At 38.9% G+C, this 22,608-nt stretch overlaps 1 protein-coding gene across 1 annotated transcript; it reads left to right on the top strand.

Annotated features, from left to right (window-relative positions):
* The first annotated feature begins 2,044 nt into the window (after positions 1 to 2,044).
* On the top strand, positions 2,045 to 20,120 carry MAPK15 (mitogen-activated protein kinase 15). Its single transcript, XM_062570819.1, has 13 exons — positions 2,045 to 2,115; positions 4,815 to 4,913; positions 5,369 to 5,398; positions 8,723 to 8,813; positions 9,474 to 9,604; positions 9,779 to 9,942; positions 12,043 to 12,182; positions 13,528 to 13,585; positions 14,901 to 15,038; positions 15,281 to 15,386; positions 17,562 to 17,862; positions 18,321 to 18,469; positions 19,237 to 20,120. Exons 1-13 carry the CDS (start codon positions 2,047 to 2,049, stop codon positions 19,441 to 19,443), a joined length of 1,683 nt encoding a protein of 560 aa, XP_062426803.1. The 5' UTR covers positions 2,045 to 2,046; the 3' UTR covers positions 19,444 to 20,120.
* Positions 20,121 to 22,608: the final 2,488 nt, after the last annotated feature.

Raw genomic sequence — 22,608 nt, 5'->3', positions numbered from 1 at the left:
CCTCACTGAATATACTCGTATCAGTTTTGATTTTTTTTCACGTTTTCCTTGCTTTAATGTTTCACTTCAGAAAAAAACTGGCAGTCAGTTCTGTTTCTGATAGCCTACAGATATATTCGCTTTCCAAGCTGAACACTTCTGAATTCCAATTACCTCATCAGTGCCATCAGAGGTCACCTTTCTTTCATGCTTGGATAGTCACACAGGAATATTTTACACAGAATCATACAATAGCTCAGGTTGGAAGGGACCTTAAAGCAGGATCAACCAGAGGAGGTAGTTCAGGGCTGTCTCTGGTAGGGTTTTGAATATCCCAAAGGATGGAGACTTCACAACCTCTCTGGGCAACGTGTTTGATCACCATCATGGTAAGAAAGTTTTTTTTTTTTTTTTTTCTTTTTGCTTAAATAGAATTCCCCATCGCCTCTCATCCAGGCACTGGGTGCCATGGAGAAGAGTCTAGCTCTGCTGTCTGTATTCCTTCCCATCAGGTATTTATACACATTGATAAACACTGGGACAGGTTGCCCAGAGAGGTTGTGCAGTTTCCTTCTTTGGAGATATTCAAAGCCTGCCTGGATGCAACCCTCTCTAACATGCTCTAGGTGACCCTACTTGAGCAGGGCAGTTGGACTAGATGATCTCCAGATCATCTAAGGTCTTCCAACGTTACCGACTCTATGATTCCCCTGAGCTTTCTCTTCTCCAGGGCAAACAGTCCCAGCTCTCTCAGAGTCTGCTTATCTAAGCCCTTAATTACCTTCATGACCCCTCACTGGACACACTCTAGTATGTCTATGTCTCTCTTGTACTGGGGAGCACAACACTGGATGCAGTGCTCCAGATGTGGCCTCACCTCTGTAGAGTAGAGGGGAACTCTCGACCTGCTGGCAACACTCCTCCTAATGTGGCACAGGATGCTGTTGGCCTTCTCTGCCATGAGCACACATTGCAGGCTCGATGGTTAATTTATAGTCCACCAGGGCCACTAGGTCCTCTTCTACCCAGCTGCTTTCCAGCTGGTCTGCCTCCAGCCTGTACTGGTGCATGCAGTTATTCCTCCTCAGATGCAGGACTCGGTGTTTCCCTTTGATGAACTTCATGAGATTCCTGTTGGCCCATTTCTCCAGCCTGTTGATGTTCCTCTAAACGGCAGAATGCCCATCTGGTGTATGGGCCACTCCTCTCATTTTCTGCCATCAGAAAACTTGCTGAAGGTGCACGCTGTCCCATCATCCAGGTCATTAATGAAGATGTTAAACAGTACTGGCCCCAGCACGGACCCTTGGGGACACCACTAGAGACTGGCCTCCAGCTGGACTTTCTGCAAATAATCACAGCACTGAGCCCAGCAGTTCAGCCATCAGTTTTCAGTCAACCTCACTGTTCTCTTATCCAGTCCATACTTCATCAGTTTGTGAATGTTATGGCAGACATTGTCTCCCAGAGCATGCCACCCCCCAAAAAAGACTTGTGCTGTAGGCATTTCACAAAAAGTTGCTAGATAAAATAATAAAACCCTGTTTATCTTCAATAATATCAGGTGCAGGTAGCAATGCTAGAGGTCTCCAGCTACACAATCACAGTTCTTTACAGTTTGTAAGATGAAGGAAACAGCTCCTGATATCTCGAAAAAGTCTTACACCCTGCCGGTGCATCCACCATGCGCACAGCCCGCGGCCGCCTCGGGGTCGCCGTCCGGGGCGGCCGCGCTCCGCCCTCCCGGCGACGCGGGGCTTCGACCACGGCCAGATCCACGGACACGACGCCACACCGGGGGGGGGGGGAGGGGGGAGGGGGGCGGGCGGAAAAGGCCGCTCCGCGCCTCTCCACATCTCAGGCCTCGTAGGGCGCGCCCGCAGCCCCCGCCCCAGAGGTACCTGCGCCTGAGCAGCCATAGGAAGGCCGGCGCATGCGCTTTGAGACGGCGGCCGTTTCCATAGCAGCGAGAATCAGGAGGGAGGGCGTTGTATCCGGCGCGGCGCGGCGGGCTGGGGAGGTTCTGCGCCCGTCGAGGGCGCCGCCTCCCGTCTCGGCACGCCAGCCATGAGCGTGGCGGAGGTGGAGGCGCTCGTGTCCCAGAAATACGAGATCAAGAGGCGCCTGGGCAAGGGGGTGAGCGCGTCGGGGGAGTCTCGGGAGCGCGGCTGCTGCCGTCGCCTGCAGCGGGCTGTCATGGGGAGGAGGTTTCTGGCAGCGCGTCCCCGCGGGCGCACCGCGCGGCCAGCCCGAGGGGTAGGGCTGCCCCCCCAAGCCGCCGGCGCCTTTTTGTTCCGTTCCGGCCCTGGGGCGGGCGCAGGCCTGTGACCAGCGCCGCCTCCGGTGGCAGAGCTCTGAGAACTGGTATCAAGAAGTTGAAGAAATACTGAGCCTTGAATTACTTGTTATGCCTGAGAGAGGAAGAAACTCACAAATCAGTCCGATTGCTTTATTTGCTATATTTACTTACTTAAATTCCCTGACATTTTTCCTATAATTTAGTGGAGAACCCTTCCTACTTCGATGTTTTCTGCTATAAATTTGTGTTACCACACAAAGCAAATTTTGACCTTTCATTTACACCTACATTGTAGTAAAATGAGTCTGAGTCTCAAAAAGAGACTTGGATTGTGTTGGTCAGATTCTTTCACATTTACTGTAACCTTGTTATTTCAAGTATAATGCCACATCATGTAGTTTTTTTTCATAAAATATTGATATATTTTTGTATGTATTTTTCAAGAACCAGATTTAATTTCTCAGCTCTTTCTCCTTGGGCAATATCTAAGCCCTTCCTAATGTGCTGCTATTTTTTGATCTGCCAACTGTTTGCCATTGCTTACTTGCATTGAGACCAAGTGTTTCGTGTGCAGTTCCATCTGGATGTGAAAGGCACCTTTTCTCCTTTCTCCTAGAAGATGATGGTTTGTTTTTCTAGCTTTGAAATCATGCCAGTCTTTTTTTTGTGTGTGTGTATTTCATTCTAAGTTTGTCTGTTTTTACTGCCATTCTGTTACTACCTACCAGCTTTCTTCCTTTGAGTGTAATATATTGCATCCTTTAACAAGTTATGTTCTTAAAACAGAATGGCTTTTTTCTTTTATCTAGAATACCAGATTGTTTGAGAGTTCTAATTGGAGGCTGTTTCACAAACATAACTACATGGATCCAGGGAAGACAGGCAGCAACAAGGGAGATAAGCTGTTCCTTTACAGTGAGGGCATTCAAACAGCTCACTTTTTTTTTTTTTTTTTTTTTTTCAAATTACAATCAGTATTGCCTATGATGGGAAAAGGAACCTTAACTCCAATTTCTCTTATTCTGGATGAGTGTGTTAACCAGTGTGATATTTGCAGATAGTGATTACACAGCCTCCTGTGTGGAACAGCTCCAGTTTTGTTACTTTTAGGTAATAGATCTGAATCTTAACTTTCCACATTCTAGGGAATGCCTTATCCCTGCACAGTAGTGTAATTTCTCACTCTGTTAATATTTAAATAACTGTACAAAATAAAACAACTTCCATATGGAAAAAATAAATGATTTCTGTACTTAAATACTCTGATATTGATATTAAGGAAGACTTGGCTCAAGAATATTCATGGTCCTGGAGTATACATTCCAGACCTTTGCAGCATATTTGACAAAGCAAGCAATTGGAGCAAAGGTATCTGAGATAGGTGCTAAGATGTTGGCAATTGGGGTGTGTGGGGGGGTTTTTTGTTTGTTTTGCGTGTGTGGTTCTAATCTCGGTTTCAGGAGAGGATATGTGGCTCGGGATCTCAAACAGACAAATGTGTCTATGACCAGCGATAAATATCTGTTTCTGACCACATCAGCTATATAACTGTCAAAAACATCCCTTCTGCCTGTTTTCTTCTTTTATTTGTATACACTTTAGATATTTCTCCGTTTACCTAGATTTTGAGAATGGGAAGTTCAAGTGCCTAGAAAGACATTCTTGGTATAGGAAGCCTGTCTTTGAAACAAAGACTCTATTAGATGATAGGACAATTTAGGATTTACCTATGGCAGTGCTAAACAGAACAATGGTAAGTACTTTTAAAAATCAAGCTCATGGAGCCTTGTTTAATTTCACTGCATCATCTATCCCTATTTGCAATGTTTAGGTGCTAAAGTGACAAATGCAGGTGATGAGGTTTATTGTTATTGCTCTATATGTATGTTGGTGGTATTTGCTGTAAGCAACGGATTTCAAGGTTTAAGGTTACTTCTTAACCAGCAGAAGCTATTCCAAAGATTTCTACCTTGCTGTTGTTTTAGAGTCACTGTGGTCAGCCTTTGCTCAAAATCAAAACACTGAATTGGGAGGATCTTACTAGTTTGATCAATGTTATGCTAGGATTTTTTTCTTAGAAAAGCAGATGTTCCTCTTGGAACAGTCTACTGTTGATACTTCAGCATGTTGTTGAGAGGAAACTGGGTAAGCTAATAGAAAACAAACCTATGGAGGCTTTTAGAAACACATTGAAACCATCTCTGGCTCAGATATGTCCTCAGCCAGAAATTAGCAGAGGCTGGGAAGGTGTTAAGGGAAAGTATTATTATATATTTACTCTATTCATGTGCTTCTGCTATTGGCTGCTTTTTGGCCCAGAATTCAGGGTCTTGTTGACCTCTTGTCTGACTCGATATGGATGTTCTTAGTTCTTCAGTCAAGAACTATTGTTCATTGATCTAATTTTTCTGTCTCCTGGGTAGTTAGTGATCGTCTTTTCTTTTAAGCTGTCCGTTGAGTACATTCTACTTCAACACTGAATGTCTGAACTGAGCTTAAGATAGTACACTGTTCATCTGTGGTTTTTACTCCTTAGGCTTATGGCATTGTGTGGAAAGCAATTGATCGCAGGACAGGAGAAACAGTTGCCGTTAAAAAGATTTTTGATGCTTTCAGAAACAGAACGGATGCTCAGGTGAGAAATCATTGTAATGACATGTCCTGAAGGATGTGGCGGGAGTTCATAGATATTTTGAGGATTTATATATTGATATGTAAGTAGGCAACTAGACTGTGCTCTGAAATATGTTAGCTATTTGACAGTTGTGTGTAATAGTGTAGTTTACAATTATATCAGGATAAAAATGAGCAAAAATATAAGGCTCTGTGTATCATAGCATCTACAGACTACTGACTGACGTTACTGAGGGGAAAGTGTCTTTATAGGCATGTGCAATTTGATTCTCCCTTATGTTGTTATTCAGCAGTATCTAAGGACTGAGAGCATGCTTATGACTCTCTAGCCTCTCTACCACGTAACATTTTCTTCTGCCTTAGCTATTAGAATGTATCCATCCCTCTCCACTGGAAGTCCATATTCTTTTCTGTCATTCTGTCATAGTGTTAATAAATGTTTCTCTTTATTTCTAGAGAACTTTTCGAGAGATTATGTTCCTGCAGGTAAGGTCCTCTTTGATTTTTAATTATCTTTGCCGTCATTCACATATTTCTTTCTCATTCTTTTTCGAAATGCAGTAGTCAAGTGTTCCCATGTCTTTTCACTTCCTTTCTTCACTTTCTGTCTTGGCAAACAGATTTTTCATGATGCTGGAAAAGGTCCTGAATGAAATGGAGAATTGGTTTAATATTTTCTTTCAGACGTGCCATGTTCTTTCACCATTTTTAGTAATGTGTCTGCTCTGTAACCACTGCATGAATATGCACTCTCTCTCGTGTCTTCCTTCTTATGGATGGAAAATTTTTTTCCTTGAATTTTTAATGCCATGATTCAGAGCTGAGGACAAGGGATGGAAGAGGATTGCATGGTAAAATTTTCTTCCTCTCTCATGTAGGAAGAAAACTTGACCATTTGAAGTAATTAAAGGATAACTGAAAGGAAAGTTCTATATGGAATTGCTTAAGGTTGCTCTTATTTTAATATTAATCACACACTAGGCCTAATTAGAGTGGCAGTGGCATTAAAATAATCTGTCCATTTATCCATAGACCTATCATGTAGAAACATTAATGTTTTGGAATAGCAGTAATGTTGTTATAAGCATGATCATCTAAGAACACAAGCAAGATGGGGGTTCATAGAAAGAGGTATTTCCTAAGACCATTATGTTTAGGTGAGAAAGATACGAGGTTTTGGACTCTCAGCTCATCCTTCAAGCCTGAAATAGACCATTCCTGAAAGTATAGCTCTTTTGAGGAAGGTGGGTGGAAGTGGATTTGGGAGAAGATAGAGAAAGATTCCTCCTAAAGGAAAGAACAAGACGTGGGGGGAGGGGGAAGGTTGTAATGTGCCATTAGGACATTACTGTCATGGATTTAGGTGCTCAATAGACTTAAGACTTTTGATTTCCACCTCTTCTTTTTAAATGTATTTTGTAGTTCTTCCTTGAGGATCAGAACTGAGAGATAAGAAATTGAAAGATTATATAAGAAATAGTCTTTCTTACATACTTGGATATTTTGTCTTATTTTGTTAGTCTGTATGAGTTCCGTCCTGTGTGTAGTGATTATTTAGTTTCATTTATATATTTACTGTAAGGGTATTTAATGCACTGGATAAAATTCATTATACTTGAGAAGTGTGAATGTAGAATCCAGGCATTCTGATGGCTTTCTTCTGGGTGATATGTAATATGTTGGCCGTAATGTTGCTGGCAGGTTTTGCATTTATTGTTCAGCATAAATCTAGATCTGTTTGGTGCCTTTTGGGCCATAGTTTAGAATGTGATTTTGGTAATGAGTTTCGTGACAGTATAGTTCTTTAAGCAAAGGTAAGTGGGACTGGCTCTGGCAAGATTCTTTTTTTCAAGGTAGGACATTTTTATAGTATTGACTGAAACTTTTTCATAACTTTCCATTATCAGTTCTAGGGCAAGACAGTGTGAGGCAGTGGAGATTTTCCTTTAGTATTAAGTTCTTAAAGTTTGTCTTTTGAATAAAGATTTCTTTAGATTATTAAAGTGGGTATTGTGAATACTGTCTTCAGAATAAACACAAGGGTATTTGATGACCTGACTATATTACAGCTTTGTAGTATTTTCACTGGTTGCGGCAGATGAGTGTGTTAGTTTGTGAATCAGTTTTCTAGATGTACATTATAACCAATTTTTCTATCGGCTTCAGAGTCTAGGAAGCAGATGCTCTTCTAAGATTGTTCTGGAGATAGTTTAATATGTTTTTTGATACTTACTGTAACTGAATTTGTGATGGAAACAGGTAAGAAATCTATGTTTCAAGTAGAAATAATGATGATTTAATTTATGTATTTTAGGTACAGCATAGGTTTCATGGTGCACCTGTTTGTAATTTTCTACTCAAGATGGTTCATGAAAATGGCATACTATGAAGTGTTCACAGTGACGCTAGCTTATAGTGTTAGTTACAGGAAATGAAAGTTGTTATAGCTGAGGGTGAAGTAAGTATTCCTGGCAGCATTACCAGCCTGCAGATGTGAGGGTAGGATTCACCTTCAGATTATCTGTATTTAGGTATCTCTGTGCATGTTGATTGTCTGATCTCCCATTAAAGTCAGTTCAATGCAACCTATAGGGTGTTTCAGCTTACCTTCAAATAGGCCGTTTCTGGTTCACAGAATCACAGAATGGTTGAGGTTGGAAGGGACCTCTGGAGATCATGTAGTCCAAACCCCCTGCTCAAGCAGGGTCACCTACAGCATGTTAGACAGGATTGCTTTCAGGCAGGTTTTGAATCTCTCCAGAGAAGGAGACTCCACAGTCTCTCTGGGCAACCTGTTCCAGTGCTCCGCCACTCTCACAATAAAGTAATTTCTCCTCATATTCAGGCAGAACTTTCTGTGTTTTAGTTTGTACCCGTTGCCTCTTGTCCTGTTGTATAGCACCACTGAAAAGAGTTTGGCCTCATCCTCTTGACATCCTCCCTTCAGATACTTATATACATTGATAAGATCCCCCCTCAGTCTTCTCTTCCCCAGGCTGAAGAGGCTCAGCTTTCGCAGCCATTCCTCATAGGGCAGATGCTCTGGTCCTCTGATCATCTTTGTAGCCCTGTGCTGGACTCTCTCCAGCAGCTCCATGTCTCTCTCGTCCTGGAAAGCCCAGAACTGGACACAGGACTCGAGATGAGGCCTCACCAGGGCTGAGGAGAGGGGCAGGATCACCTCCCTCGACCTGCTGGCAACACTCTTCCTAATGCACCCCAGCATACCGTTGGACTTCCTGGTCATAAGAGCACATTGCTGGCTCATAGTCAATTTGTCCACCAGTACTCCCAGGTCCTTCTCTGCAGAGCTGCTTTCCAGCGGGTCATCCCCCAGCCTAGCCTGTTCCATGGGGTTATTTCTCCCTAGGTGCAGGACCCTGCACTTGCCTTTGTTGAACTTCATGAGGTTAATTCAGCTAATTGGCAGTTGAATTGTGTTGGTGGTTTTTTTAATTATGAATGTTGATGGCACCTTTATTATGAGTTTCACTGCCACACTCTTGAGTCTCTTTGTCTTGAGTATGAAATATGATGTGCATAATGTTGATTGGTTTTTATTTGTACGTGGTATAGTGGGAGTTTTAGTACTGAAGTCTCAGAAACGGATTTTTTTAGATTAACTTGGCAGTTTCATACTGTGGAGCAAGTTTAGAAAAAAAACATTTTGTATTTCTGTAGAAGTATAATGGAGGAGGTAACTTTAATATTTGTTCTAGAGCACAATACAAAATAAAATAAGCTATTGTTTTTTATTTGGTTCACCAGCATGGTTCTTGATTTCAGCAGTTGGGTCTCTTTCCTCTGCAGGAGTTTGGGGAACATCCAAATATCATCAAGCTGCTTGATGTTATCCGAGCTCAGAATGACAAGGACATCTATCTCATCTTTGAGTCCATGGGTGAGACTCAGCATTGCATCAGCCATTTACAGCCATCCCCTCTTACATGTTATCTTTGTTCCCTACCTTGACAGTAAACTAACATGAATAATGATGGAGGTAGGCAGATACATAGGAGCAGTACAGGTCTTTGTATTTATGCCAGCTGTGATTAGATAGGAATAGTAGTGAAACTTAAGAGGGAAAATGATTATGAAAAGTGGTTTGGTTCAGGAGGTGGAAGGAAGGCAGTGAGAAACAAATTAGAAGGCTTGTAGAAACACAGGAATTGCACCTTTATTATAACAAAATTATGCAATAGACCAAATACTGCAGCATGAGTTCTACAGTTCAAAGTATATGTGGGTATATATAATGCAGAATGCAAATAAGACAGTAGGTGTTATTCTAGCTTTACAGTTAGTGCGTTCTTGATCCGAGTTAAGGAGCATAAATGTTTTTCTCTGCACACGTGAAACTGCTAACCAAGGATATAATAGGTTGATTTATAATTCAGAAGTGGACCAGATAATACAGAGAAATTGCAGTACTATCAGTAACTGAAGTATTAACTTCTGTTGAGGATGCACTTGAAAGATTACAGTTTTGCAAACAGTCATTGTAGCCTTTCTCTGAGGAACTTATTGACGACTTGTAATCTTTTACTGATATGTATTACAGAGACAGATTTACATGCAGTGATTAAGAAGGGGAATTTGTTGAAAGACATCCACAAGTGCTACATTCTTTACCAACTCTTGAAGGCCACTAAATTCATCCACTCGGGAAATGTTATTCACAGAGATCAGAAGGTACAGTTCAGTCACCAATCTGTATTGAAATGGATGGTCACTCCTTCACTCAAGTTTTCTGTTAAACAGTAATGAGAAAGTGTGAAAGGAATGAGACTGGTAGAAGAACCTTAGTAATAACTTTCTGCTATTCAGAGAGTAAAGAACTTACTAATTTTTCTTTGTTCAATACAGCCTTCAAATATTCTGCTGGATGCAGACTGCTTTGTTAAACTTTGTGATTTTGGGCTGGCTCGTTCTCTGTGTCAGATGAACGAGGATCAAGGCAACCCTGCACTAACAGATTATGTGGCAACACGTTGGTACCGAGCCCCTGAGATCTTACTTTCCTCCCAGAGGTAACTGTAAGAATTGGCTACACTCTGCTTGGTGTTAGAGAGAGGATGAGATTATGTAATTTCTTCACTATTGGTAAAAATTACTGGCTGAGAAGTCTTCTATCATTTTATTTTGGTTGTGAGCAGATGCAATGTCATGTCACCAAGCTATCTTCTCAGCGTGCACCTAAAATTCTGTTCTGCAACAGAAAAGTTTCTCATTACATGCATGTTACTTGCTTTTTTCTTAGGTTGCCTATTTACATACATCATCCAGTTTATATGTTTGTCATCCCTTCTCCCACCAGACTTGTTCTCACTAATCCCCAGAAAAGGTCCCCCCAAATCCTCCTCAGTTATCTGCAATGTTCCACTGTTTCTTGCATAACTTTCCCTTAACTGCCTGTGAAATTCAGCCAGTCTTCACAATGCTATATGTAACTTTGGTTAGCTTCTTATATTGTTACTTTTACATCCAGCAGTTTCTCACATTATGTTCGGTAGTGTCCCATGTCATGTTCAGCTAGTGCAACCTCAGGAAAGGCCCTGATCAGGAGTCATGTCATCCTAACACTGGCCAGTGCTAATAAGAGAGTTATCCTTCTCTGTTGCCTGCCTCTCAAATTGTATATATTCCCTTTCCTGATCAACTTTGAAATCCCACTGACAGTTTCTGACTTTCAAAATAGAAGTCTCGTAACAGTCTGCTTTACACTGATGATTTCAAGTAGATTAGATTGCATATTTGAGCCTACAGTAAAATTAAAAAAGTTGTATTCACTGCATTTCTTGAATCTGTTGATTTTTAAATGTAATCAGAAATATCTATTATTTGAGTTAAGATTTATTTTCGATAGACCTTCAGGAAATAGTCTATAACTAAATGTTAAGGTAACTGCATGTTGGTCAGGTTTAGTCCTATTTTTTGGCTACTTTAGTAGTCAAAATCAGAAAATAAATATGTATAAAGATCCCAATTCTGTAATGTGGATATTTTCCAAATTGTCATATACCTACTCCTTGCCATTTACTCTGTTTAAATAATTGTAATTGCTTTCTGATATATTATACTCTGAAAAGTCATGTTATATCAGTTGTTTCCAAACAGTTTGTATCTTCGTTACTGGTTGTATATAAAGTGTATATGAACTTGTCTGGATATTCACCTTTAATATATTTCTTTTTCTATTTTCCTAGAGCAGGCTTCTAATAGGACAGATGTCCTTAATATATTTCTTTTTCTGGTTTCCTAGAGCAGGCTTCTAATAGGACAGATGTCCTTTCTGTTTTACTTTTGCCACATTAACAGAATCAAAGAGTAGCTGGGATTGGAAGGGACCTCTGGAGATCATCTGGTTTAACTCCTCTGCTCAAGAAGGGTCAGCTACAGCAGGTTGCCCTTGACTGTGTTCAGTTGAGTTTTAAATATCTCCAAGGATGGAGATTCTGCAACCTCTCTGGGCAACCTGTTCCAGTGTTCAACTACCATCACAGTAAAGAAGTATTTTATTATGTTCAGGTGGAGTTTTCTATCATAGAATCATAGAATGGTAAGGTTGGAAGGGACCTCTGGAGGTCATCTAGTCCAACCCTCAGCATAGCCCCATACAGGGATTGAACCCACAACCTTGGCATTAGCAGCACCACACTCTAACCAACTGAGCTAAACGTTCCTATGTTTCAGTTTGTGCCTGTTGCTTCTCGTTCTTTCACTGCCCACCCCTGAGAAAAGTCTGGCTACTTCCTCTTTACACCATCCTATCAGATATGTATAAACATTGTTAAGATTCACCTTGGAGCCTTCTATTCTCCAGGCTAAGCAGTCCCAGCTCTCAGCCTCTTCTCATATGAGAGATACTCCAGTCCCTTAATCATCTTTTTGGCCCTTGACTGACTTGATCCAGCAAATCCATGTCTGTCTTGTACTGAGGAGCCCAGGATTGGACATAGTATTCTGATCAGTGATTTCCCTAATCTCATTCAGTCAAAACCTGTCAATATTCCTTTTCAAGCAATAGATCAAGCTTATATTTCTATGAAAAGGAGCTGACAGATGAAAATACCAAGTAGAGAAAATGCTTGCTTGATCTTTTCCTAACCCTGTTCTGTTCTTGTTTGTAGTTATACTAAAGGGGTAGACATGTGGAGCATTGGCTGTATTCTGGGGGAGCTGCTACTTGGGAAGCCTCTTTTTCCTGGAACATCAACTGTGAATCAAATAGAGCAGATCTTGAGAGTCATTCCTGCCCCATCTGCAGAAGGTAAGACTCTTCTGTGGAGGAATGTGTTCAGAGAAGTGGTCAAAAGAGAAAGGAAAGCAGTGCAGCTTTATCAAGAAAGAGGATATCAGTTGTGAATCATTCTTGCATCTTCCCAAGGAAATTAAAAGACTTAATTGTGGAATGTTAGCATTAGAGGAAAACAGGACTGTGCTTGATTATATGAGAAATAAGAACTAGGCTCTCCAAGACATTTTTGAGATTTATAAGAGGATAACAGCTTAAAACGGAGTGTAGTACTACTGTGGGACTTGTATAGTTACAGTGAATTGGACTTTCTAGTCTGATACTCTGAACACAGAAGTGAAAGCTGGAATACATCTATTTAAAATACACAAGGGATTATTATTATTATATTTTTTCTATCTTCCAGTCCATAAAGTTTATTAATTTTTGCAACTTGTTGATGTTTTCTAACTGAGCTAATGAATAGTTTTTAGGAAAATAACCACCTTTGATTTAAGGATATCACAGACTTGAAAAAATCCATTCTAGTTTACCTTTATTTATATTCTTTATTAGAGATATGTAACAGCTTCATGTGAATGAAGTATGAATGGAAATGTGTGTGTGAAAACACCAGGAAAAAGAACAAAACAAGTTGAAAAATAACCTGCACTGATAACAAAAAATGCTGCTATTCTCAGCAATAAAATTGAGGAATGTGTTGATTATGTCAAAATCAGAAGATGCACACTCTGATAAGAGTACAGGACAAATGACAATAGCAGAAGGTCCTGCATTCTAAACACAGGATGATAGCAGCAGATACCATTTCTTTTTCTATTAACTAAATAAGTAAGAACAGACATATGGTCAAAACATTATTTCAAACAAGGAAAAATGAACAATGAGTAGTTTTAGACATCTGGCCCAAGATTTATGGACACCAAAGAAGAAGGATTCTGAAGCAAAAGACCACTGCAGAACAACTGTTACTCTTAAAGCATGTAAAAGATGTGCAGAAAATATCTCATCATCACCAGTCAAGAAAAGCCCCAGAGATGGGATGAGGAACTCTTTAGCTGATATCCCTTGTCCACTGTGTTACACACAAGTGATCCTGGCCAGACCATTTGGCTTCAGATGTCATAGTACTTCTGAGTATGTGGGTGTAAGAGGGCAAGTGTATGAGAAGATGAATAGGAATTGAGAAAATCAACTTAGAACATCTGTAAATAAATAGTGCATCCTCCTCACATAAGATTTCCCACTGAGTTTTGTTATCCTAATTTCCTATGTTAAAATCAAATAGTTGCTTTCCTTCATAAACTATATGGTTCCAGTAATCCTAATGTTGACATTAACTGTATCTTCTCTATTGCAGATATTTTGGCTATGCAGTCGGATTACAGGGCCTCAGTTATCAACTGCATGAGCTCCCGGTAAGCCTTGTATAGATAGATATGTCTCAGAAGTCAACAGTCCACTATATTACATGTACAAAAATGTTACCTGTTCATGTGATGTTCACCTTCCACTGTTCACCACTGGATATGATTCTTTGTCTCGGTGTATTCACTTGCCTTTAAGGAAGGGATATAAGCTTTTTTTTTTTTTTTTAATTAAAACCCTGAGAAGACCAATGACTGATTATAAGCTGGGGACAACAATAAGATTTGCCTACATTCCAAGCTGTTGTTATGTACACTTTCTCAAAATTAGAATATTTTCCTATTCTAAGTTGTTTAAGTCTAATGCCTGAAGCTATACAGACTGACAACCTCATTCCCGCTGCTTAATGACTCTATTATTTTTTTTCTTGTATCCAATAGAAAATTCCAGTGTTGTAATTTTTGGATGTTGCTTCTTGTCCTTTTGCCATGCACCTCTGAGAAGAGTCTGGCTCTAAGTAGTGGACGACAATTAGAACTTTCCATTTGTTCCCAGCTGAAATGCCTTTTTTTTTTCCCTTCTTTTGACAGCCCTACATTTTGGATTTTATCTTTCTTTTTTTTCCCCTGACAGTATGGGGTTTGAACAGTTAAATTCTGATAGGTGACTTGAGCTAAATAAAAGAACAAATGAAATCTTCATGCTTAAAACTGAAAAGATTTTTTTCTGAGCCACTCAGTTCAAAAGGTATTGTTCAGTGTTGGATCATTTTTCTAAACTAAAAGACTGCTGTCATGACATGAAAATAATTTAAAATAAAGATTAAAATAGTGTTTTAAATGTGTTAGGTTTTATCATGTTTGTTATATTAATAATTATCTTTAGGATTTAAATGTGGAAAATTTTCATCTTTTCATTGCAAATAGTACAGAATTTCTGTAGTTCTAAGGGCTGGATCATGGGATCTTCAGCAATCTAATTGAAACATCTAAGTTAGGGGTCTGGTCTTCCTCCATTGTCAAAAGAACAAAGGAAATATTCCAGCCAATTTGTTATAGTTCTAGTAGGTTCTAGTGTGCTGGATGTAGTATCACTTGATTATAACTGAAACAAGACAAAGGCTAGACTTCTAAATTAGGCACTTTGTGTATATTCCCAAGGCTAGGAGGGAAGCATCCAAATCTAATCAACGAAGTGAAAGCCTTAATGCAGTGAATATGGTGGAGTGCTCCTGGATTAAGGCATACTATTGGTGAGTGAATTTTGGGGATAGGTGTCATCCTGATGTGAATCTCAGAACGGTAATCCATGACTTCACTGTGAATTAGACATAGGGAGCTTATGCCATTGTTTCTTGACTTTTAGGCAGCAAGTAACACTTGAGGAGATTTTGCCATCCTCTACTCCACCACATGCCTTGGATCTTCTGAAAAAACTATTAGTATTTAACCCTGATAAACGGCTAACAGCAGAGGAGGCACTGCAACATCCTTATGTGAAAAGGTAATATCAATGTGCAGTTTCAGCTGCCATCTTCTGAATTGTGATAGAGCTGCTTTTGGCACAAGCTTCCATTATACACATAGTTAAAAAAAAAAAAAAGACAAGACAAAGCTAATTCATAATTCTCTCTAACTCTGTTTAGACTGGAGGTCATGTTAGATGATTGAACAATCTTCTCTAACATGGTATTAATCTGTGATGCTGTTCTTAGTGTGTTACATTATGTGTTATCTTCTTCCTAGGTTTCACTGTCCTACCAGGGAGCCCTCTCTGGGTTATGATGTGATTCTTCCTGTAGATGATGATATCCAGCTCTCTGTAGCAGAGTATCGAAATAAGTTATATGAGGTAGTTGCTCTTACCTATTTCCCAAAACCCTACTTCTCCAGATAACATGCTCTTCTTGCACACACACATTGAATTCTGTCACTTTCTCCTATTTGTCTTCCTCTATGCTTTCTATATATGTTTACAGTTACATTTTAGCATTTCTTGTTATTCAGTTCCATACTGTCATAACTTTTTAAAGAGATCTTGAAATCTGCATTCCCACTGGGAAAAGAAGAGTCTGTAAAGTGTGATATCTGAGAAAGACTGGAGTTTGGTGCTAAAGAGTAATCAAGTGCCAAGTCATGCTGTACAATGTACACAGAATTATCAGATTCCACAAAAATTAGAATTAACAGAGGAAGAAGAACAAGTGAAGAATTTAAAGGTAGCTGATGTGCAAAAATAATAAAGGACAGTGATTCTTTAGGAGCCATGTTTTGAATGTATTAACATGGGGAAATAGCATTTGAAAAAAAAATTGAAATAGTACACAATAAGCAAGCGAGGAAATGAAAGTGAAGTAAGACCTTTAGTTACATGGGAAAAAGGAAAGATAGTATTTTTAAATGCCATTTGATATATGGGATAAGATCAAAAGGAAGATAAAAGCTGAACTTTCCTAGTAAGTTCAAGTAATAGGGAAAGAGAGAGATTAAAAAAGTAAGGAAAATGAAATCTTCAGGTGGCAAGGCAGACAGGGTCATGGAGTGAGAAAGTAAGTGTTGATGTTAATTTCAGACTGACAGATTTAAACAGAAGAATGTGGAATTCGAGAGATAGGTCATCAAGGAAAAGGATGAATTAGATCTACGTAAAAAAAACAATATGAGGGGAAAAAGATAAGAGAGAGTAGAGGAACTTCTGCAGAGAGCAAAACCAACTAAAGCTAACATTCAAGCAATGATTACAGAAGTGAGAAAAGAACAAAGATAAACACAAATCAGAGCTAATTATAGGAGATTGGGCTGATTTGGTGATGGTGTTGAAGTAGTAGTAAGAAGATAGCTTCAGTTGAATGCTCTAACAATGAAATATGAAGAGCAGCAAAAATGGAAGTAAGTCAAGCCTTCTGGATGAGGAATTGTTTCTGGGGGATTTTGTGTGGATTTTGACTTTTTTTGTTTCTGAGTTATTTTCAGTGAATGAGATTATATAAATGCTGTAATATGAGGGAAAGGATCTGGAGGATGGTGAGAAGAGCAGAGGCTGGAAAGTGAAAGAAGTTAAAAATAAGTTGAGAAGATTGCTTGTGGGAAGAGAAGACCAAAAAGGACTCCTGGAGATCAGAAAATACAAGATTGAGAAAATGATAAATGTGTCCACCTTCCCAGAGAGAGAGAGAGGAACAATGTTATTGCTTTTGTTAACAGCAATTAAAATTGAAAAAAAGAAAAAATGAAGTTGAATTTAAAAAAGTTGAACCTATTTATAAAATTTCTGTTAAGGTCTTCAACAGAAGGAATCTAATAAACTTTACTGTGAAAGAGTTTTAGGAATCCTGACCAGATGATTAAGTGGATAGATAGTGAGCACAGGTAGAAAAGATACTATAAAAGACAAAAGATAGCCTTGTGCCTAGGTTATCTATGAGCAAAGAAACGAGTAGTCTTGAATAATCTTAGTGCTAGTGTGTCAAATTGGGGAGGACTATGATTAGAAGAAAGTGAGAGCAGACTGCACCAAAACCTGAAAAACTTGCCAAGGATTCTGATGCTAGATAATTGCCATGCAGAGGTAGGTAAAAGAAAAAGAAGATATAATCAAGAAGAGATTATGCAGTGATTGAAATAAATGTTGTCTTGACCATTTAAAAATAGACTTGGCAAAACTGTAGAAAGGGATGGTAAGCAATGACATTGTTTTACCTTCTGACATACATATTTTGTCTTTTCCAAGGCTATTGCCTATTTTATGTAGTAGTGTTCTCCCTTAGGGTGTATTGACATGGCTCTAATGATGAAATATGCTCTATTCATCCAAGTAGTCCTTTTTCTTAATTTTTTAGGCTATTTTTTCTTTCCACTGAGAATTTTATTTCTATCTTCTTTCCAAGTCTACTTTAATTCTAAATTTTTAATTTTTACCTATTTTGTGAAATTACAATTATTTGCAAATCTTTCTCTTTGTTTCTGTTTTATTCCTCTGCTCTGCTGTGTAGCTGTTTTAAGTCTAATCAGCTTTTCCTTCCTGCAGATGATCCTTGAAAAGAAAGTAAATAGCCATCCAAAGGAGCTAGTGCCAAGAGAAAACATTCAACAAAGTCAATCTCAATCCAAGCCACTTCTTCCAAATTCCAGTTCTGTGATTTTACCTACCAGGAAAAGCCAGAGAGAACCAAGATCGCCTCTTCAAAAAAAATCATACATGTGTGCTGGAACTACAACTGGCATCCAGCCAGAAATATCCAACCAGAGTGAAGATTTAGCAAGAACCTTATGTCAGAGATCAAAGAACAATGTGATATATAATCCCATAACACACACTGCTGTTCAAAGTAGGTTCAACCTTCCTATGCCATGAGGCATTATTAGGGGAAAGAAAGGAGGAAGGAGACTGAACAAGGGAAAGAGAAATAAGGAGAATTTACATGGCAAGATGAGAGGGTGAAAGAGTAGAAGGAAAATGACTTGAAGAATAAGACACTGTTGAATGAGTTCTGCGTATATGACGTTATCTCTGCTGCTTCTGTCTTGACTGCTTCTTTCTCTTTTCCTTTTTTTTATTGCAGTTATGTTTTCTCATACCCTTTCAAACTATTTTTGTTTGTTTCTGCTTTCTAATTTTATTCTGAATATTTTTTCCTTTTCTGGGTGGTCCAAGTCTGTGTGAGAGGAAGCAAGGTGGCAGGGGCTGACTTAGCTTTTATGTTCTGTCTTTGCCTTAGTATCATCTGTGTTCCGTGTCCTCATGATTTTCCTCCTTTCTCTTCTTTACATATTATTTCTCCTGCAGGTAATGCAAATTCTGGTGCTGTAGTTAGGAATCATTCTGCACCACCACCTCAGCAGGAGAGAACCTCCAACAATGGGAAACTGGGTAGACAAATCACATGGGCACATGCAAATGGTCGGCCACCTCCAAATTTACAGGATCTTTATAATGTGAGTAGCAGTGCTACCAAAAAAAAAGCCTTAAAAAAAAAAAAAGTCTTACCTTTTCAGGTAAGGTAATTTGCTACTTGGAAGAAGAGCATAAAACAAGCATTCAGTCTGCATTTTCATTATCCAGTCAGGCTCATGAACCTGTTATTCAAAGGACTTTCCTGTAATCACTAGGGTGACAGTAGTCAGTGCCACAGTAATGAGTAGAATCTCTTGCCTTTCATTTAACTAATACAGGCTCACAAAGTAGAAGCTGCCGTGAAGCATCTTTCCTTGAACTGCAGGTTCCAGTCTGCTCTCATCTGCTTAATATATTAACTTGTATCCAGTGGGGCTGTTAAACACAGTATCTGTGTGCAGCTTCCAACTTGGAAAGTCATCAGCTCATTAGATTGGCCAAAGCCAGGAGAGTATACTGGGCAATAATGACGACGACCTCTCTTGTATGTTTAAAGCATTCACAACTGTTGAAAACAAGGTAGTAGCCAAACAGTCAGTTGGATCTTTGCTTCAGTGTATGATTACTTTCTCATATCTTCCCCTAGTGCCTCTAATCTCATTTTCAGTATACTCATTCTGAAGCCCTTTTCCCTCACACAATTCTCACCACCTTACTCTTGATCTTATGGAACAGTCTGTTTTGTTTTTCATTTAATGAATTCATGATCTGTTCTACCCTTCAGCTCAAGCAAACTCAGTGTTCCTTGTCTGTATTTTAGAAAGCTGCTAAGGGTTCCTAAAACGTCTTGGCTTTTTTTCTCACACAGAATCCAAGAAATGCTCAGTTTCACAACAGAGATGTTCGTCCACTTCTGAAGTCCAGTAAAAAGATGTTCCAGATTACTGCAAACATGGGAGCTGCTGGGGATCCGAAAGCATCAATGGGCAGTTACTCCCAGGCCTATGGAACCATATGTAAATCTGCATTGCAAAGTCTTCCAATATCAAATTTGTTCCAACAGCATGAATACTGAATATGTAAGAGCTTTAACCAGGTGAAGTACAGCTCATCTCATCAACCCACAAGCTCTGCTGGTAACAGCGAATGAAAATGTAAGAGGCACTTGACAGTTACCTCAACTGAAGAGATTTTTTTTTTATTCATTTCACTTCATTCATCACATGGGATAGTGTTCCATTTTCCTCTGAGCAAAGCAACAAAGAAGATAGTCTAATCTCCTTGCCTTCCAGTCTTCCCAGACCTGGGCACAGCACTGTTTGCTCACACACCATGAAAACAGTGAATGCTCTGAGTTCTTATTTCTCATTTATATTACTGCAGAAAATTACAGCTGCAATATTCTGGTATTTGACTCTCTTTAGACATATTCAGACTTCTTTACAAGCTTCAGGTACGCTGCTTGAATCTAGTTTTTTTGGAGGAGAACAACTAAACTGTTCTCTGAAGACCAGGAAGGCTAAACTCTTTACAGATAATCTTAAAGCCCTTCACTTTGTTTTCCACTAACTTCTGTATGACTGTTTTAGAGTAAATTAATAGAATTGATGGGGGCTTCTCTTTATTAAAATCAAGTAAAAAAAGATTGTAAATATGGGTGGGTTCTGCTACACTATTTAATACCTTACCTACTATGTATGAATGTATTTTTTAAGTATTGTAGTAATAAATTCTACATTGCACTGCAGAAAATCCTTGTCTTTTATTAAATGTTTGCTGTGTGTGTACGGGAGAAAAATTCCAGGGATAGCTTGTTCAATCAGTAATATGATAATGTTCTTCCTTTTGGAAAGCAATATTCCAAGAGATGCTATTGCTGAAACATTGTGAAGTTGTTTTCAGGTAACAGTGGGACTACATTAAACTTCAAAAATATTTTCCCCCTTTAAAGCTGATTTTTGATAGATCCTCCTTTTTAACTCCAAAGCTCTCGTAAGAGATCTCTATCCCTACAATTTTACTTCACCTATCATAATAATTGTTGTTGCGGAACTTTGGACCTATATTTACACAGAGCTTTCAGACACTAAATTCCAACACGTGAGTACTACTGTCATTGATGGTATTTCCATTTTATCTTTTAGTACCTGAACACCAAAGACTAGTGAAGGAAGAAGTAGTGCATTCATTTCTGGCACCAGATGTAGTCACTTGTCTGGTAATACTAGGGACCTAGGAATGTAGTTCACAGGAAGGTCCCAGTTTCTTCTGGCATATTCATAAAGTAGCCATTTCCTGTCCATGGCAGGTTTAAGTCTAGGTAGATATAGGAAATACCAATGACTGGGTGAACATGCTGTGTAGGCAACTCCCTCTGCAGTGTGTCAGCTCTTGTGAATCTAAGGCTTAATTCAGGGCCATGACTTCCACGAAATGCCTAGAACCTAGCAGTTTGATGATACAATGCAAGAGCTAAGACTTTCTGAACCTAATCCCAAACTAAGAAGTCATAGGCTGTAACACTAAATTTTTATTTTAAAAATGGCTTTTGTTATTACCAAATGAGTTAGTTATTCTGCAGTATCTGTAGGCATCTGCAATATCTGGTAAGCAAAATCACACTAAATAGATGAGTCATTCTAGTTCTGGTCAGGAACACACTTTTATGCTAAACACAATGCTGAGCAAGATAAAATTCTGAAAGTCTAAGCAAATAATAAAAAACAATCTAAAATGCTAATATAATCTGTGACTATAGAAACAATTAAATTTCCAGCAGGTCTGCTACAGAATGATGCTGGAAGGCTGGGAACATAAGAAATGATGTGAATATAAATTACATATAAAAGGGCAAGAAGAAATCTCAGGCCCTCATATATGTATTTGTATGTATATATACACCTACATATGTAGCCCATCTTCCTCTCTAGAGTAGGATCAGCTTTATCAATATCATCTAACTGACCACTTTAATTATTACACTTCATTTGGGGATTTATAACTGCATCTGATTCAGTACTTTTTGCTAAGAGCAAACAAAATAAGGATGCACACAGCATTCATATATGAATTTGTGTATTTAACAGGTTATGGGGTGGTACCCTGAAATGATCTTTCTCAACTTGGTGCGGTACTGCTGAAATGCCTGCAAGGACATTGGTGTATATTATCTGAGGATCTGGCCTGTACATATCTGGTATTACTTCTGTGCCCTCATTGTTTGAATTTTGCTTGCATATAAACTTTTTGGAGAGGCGATGTTGTACAACATATCACATTATGTGGACACAATCCTTACTGAAATGTCTGCAGTGCTGTTGGTAAATCTAATTTGTTTATGAATGCAGAAAATAATTTTAATGGTGCACACATTGATATACAAATTCTAATTCTCCTCTGGGTTTTTTGGGAAGGTATTAGCTGCATTTCAGTGAGATTACTTTCTCTTTTCAAATAATTAGAAGTAATTGGAAATAGAAACAGAAAATACACATATGCTAGGAAATCTGTGCCCACTTAGTTCTGGTCCTGCCTCAAGTTGCATATTTACTGGTCTGTCCTTTGTGGTATTAACTTCTTTTTCATGAAGATGGACTCAATTTCATAAGGAAAATTCAGATCACTTTTGAATTCTTCATATCATGAGGGGAGAGTGTGTGTGAAAACTGAGTCTTTTTCAGCACTATAGTAAATTACTGTGTTTATTTAATGAGCACAATATTCACAATTACTTGGTTACTGTTCTAGAACACCAGCAAACCCCCCCCCCCAAAATCTCGTGCTTGATGACTTGCATCATCAAGTAAGTTACTGCCTGGCCAAGACAGCATTATACAGGCTTAATTAAACTCCCTTCTAACTCAGCTTAGCTGAAATGCAGACCTAGATACACATCTTTCACCTTGCATAGTATGTAAATTTCCTCTTTTATGGCCTTCCAGCTGCTTCTCTCAACTCACCCTCAAGACCAATAGTACTTATGATTATTGATAGGGAAAAAAAATGGTAACAAAACACACCCAGTAGGTTTATAAAATGACAAATATGAAAGCTGGGCATGTATTAATGGATAAGGCAATAACCATAGATAAGGGAAAAGAGCTTATTTTTGAGCAAGATTTTTTTTTTCTCTCTCGCACGCGTTCAAAGATGTTCTTTCTGGTACTAGATACAAAGAAAAGCACCTGAGAAACAGTCTTAAAAAAAAATAAAGCAAAACCACTTTTCAATTAATATATCT

The sequence above is a fragment of the Rhea pennata genome, chromosome 2 (genome assembly GCF_028389875.1).
Source record: "Rhea pennata isolate bPtePen1 chromosome 2, bPtePen1.pri, whole genome shotgun sequence".
NCBI classification, from domain to species: domain Eukaryota; kingdom Metazoa; phylum Chordata; class Aves; order Rheiformes; family Rheidae; genus Rhea; species Rhea pennata.
Note: the sequence above shows the minus strand (reverse complement) of the source record. Positions and strands in the feature narration are given on the sequence as shown.

Bases quoted from the DNA above. Each gene is read 5' to 3' on its own strand.
- MAPK15 (XM_062570819.1), top strand. From the start codon at position 2,047: ATGAGCGTGGCGGAGGTGGAGGCGCTCGTGTCCCAGAAATACGAGATC. The intron at 2,116-4,814 runs GTGAGCGCGTCG...TTTACTCCTTAG, and splicing joins AGAGGCGCCTGGGCAAGGGG to GCTTATGGCATTGTGTGGAA. The intron at 15,387-17,561 runs GTAGTTGCTCTT...TCCTTCCTGCAG, and splicing joins ATCGAAATAAGTTATATGAG to ATGATCCTTGAAAAGAAAGT.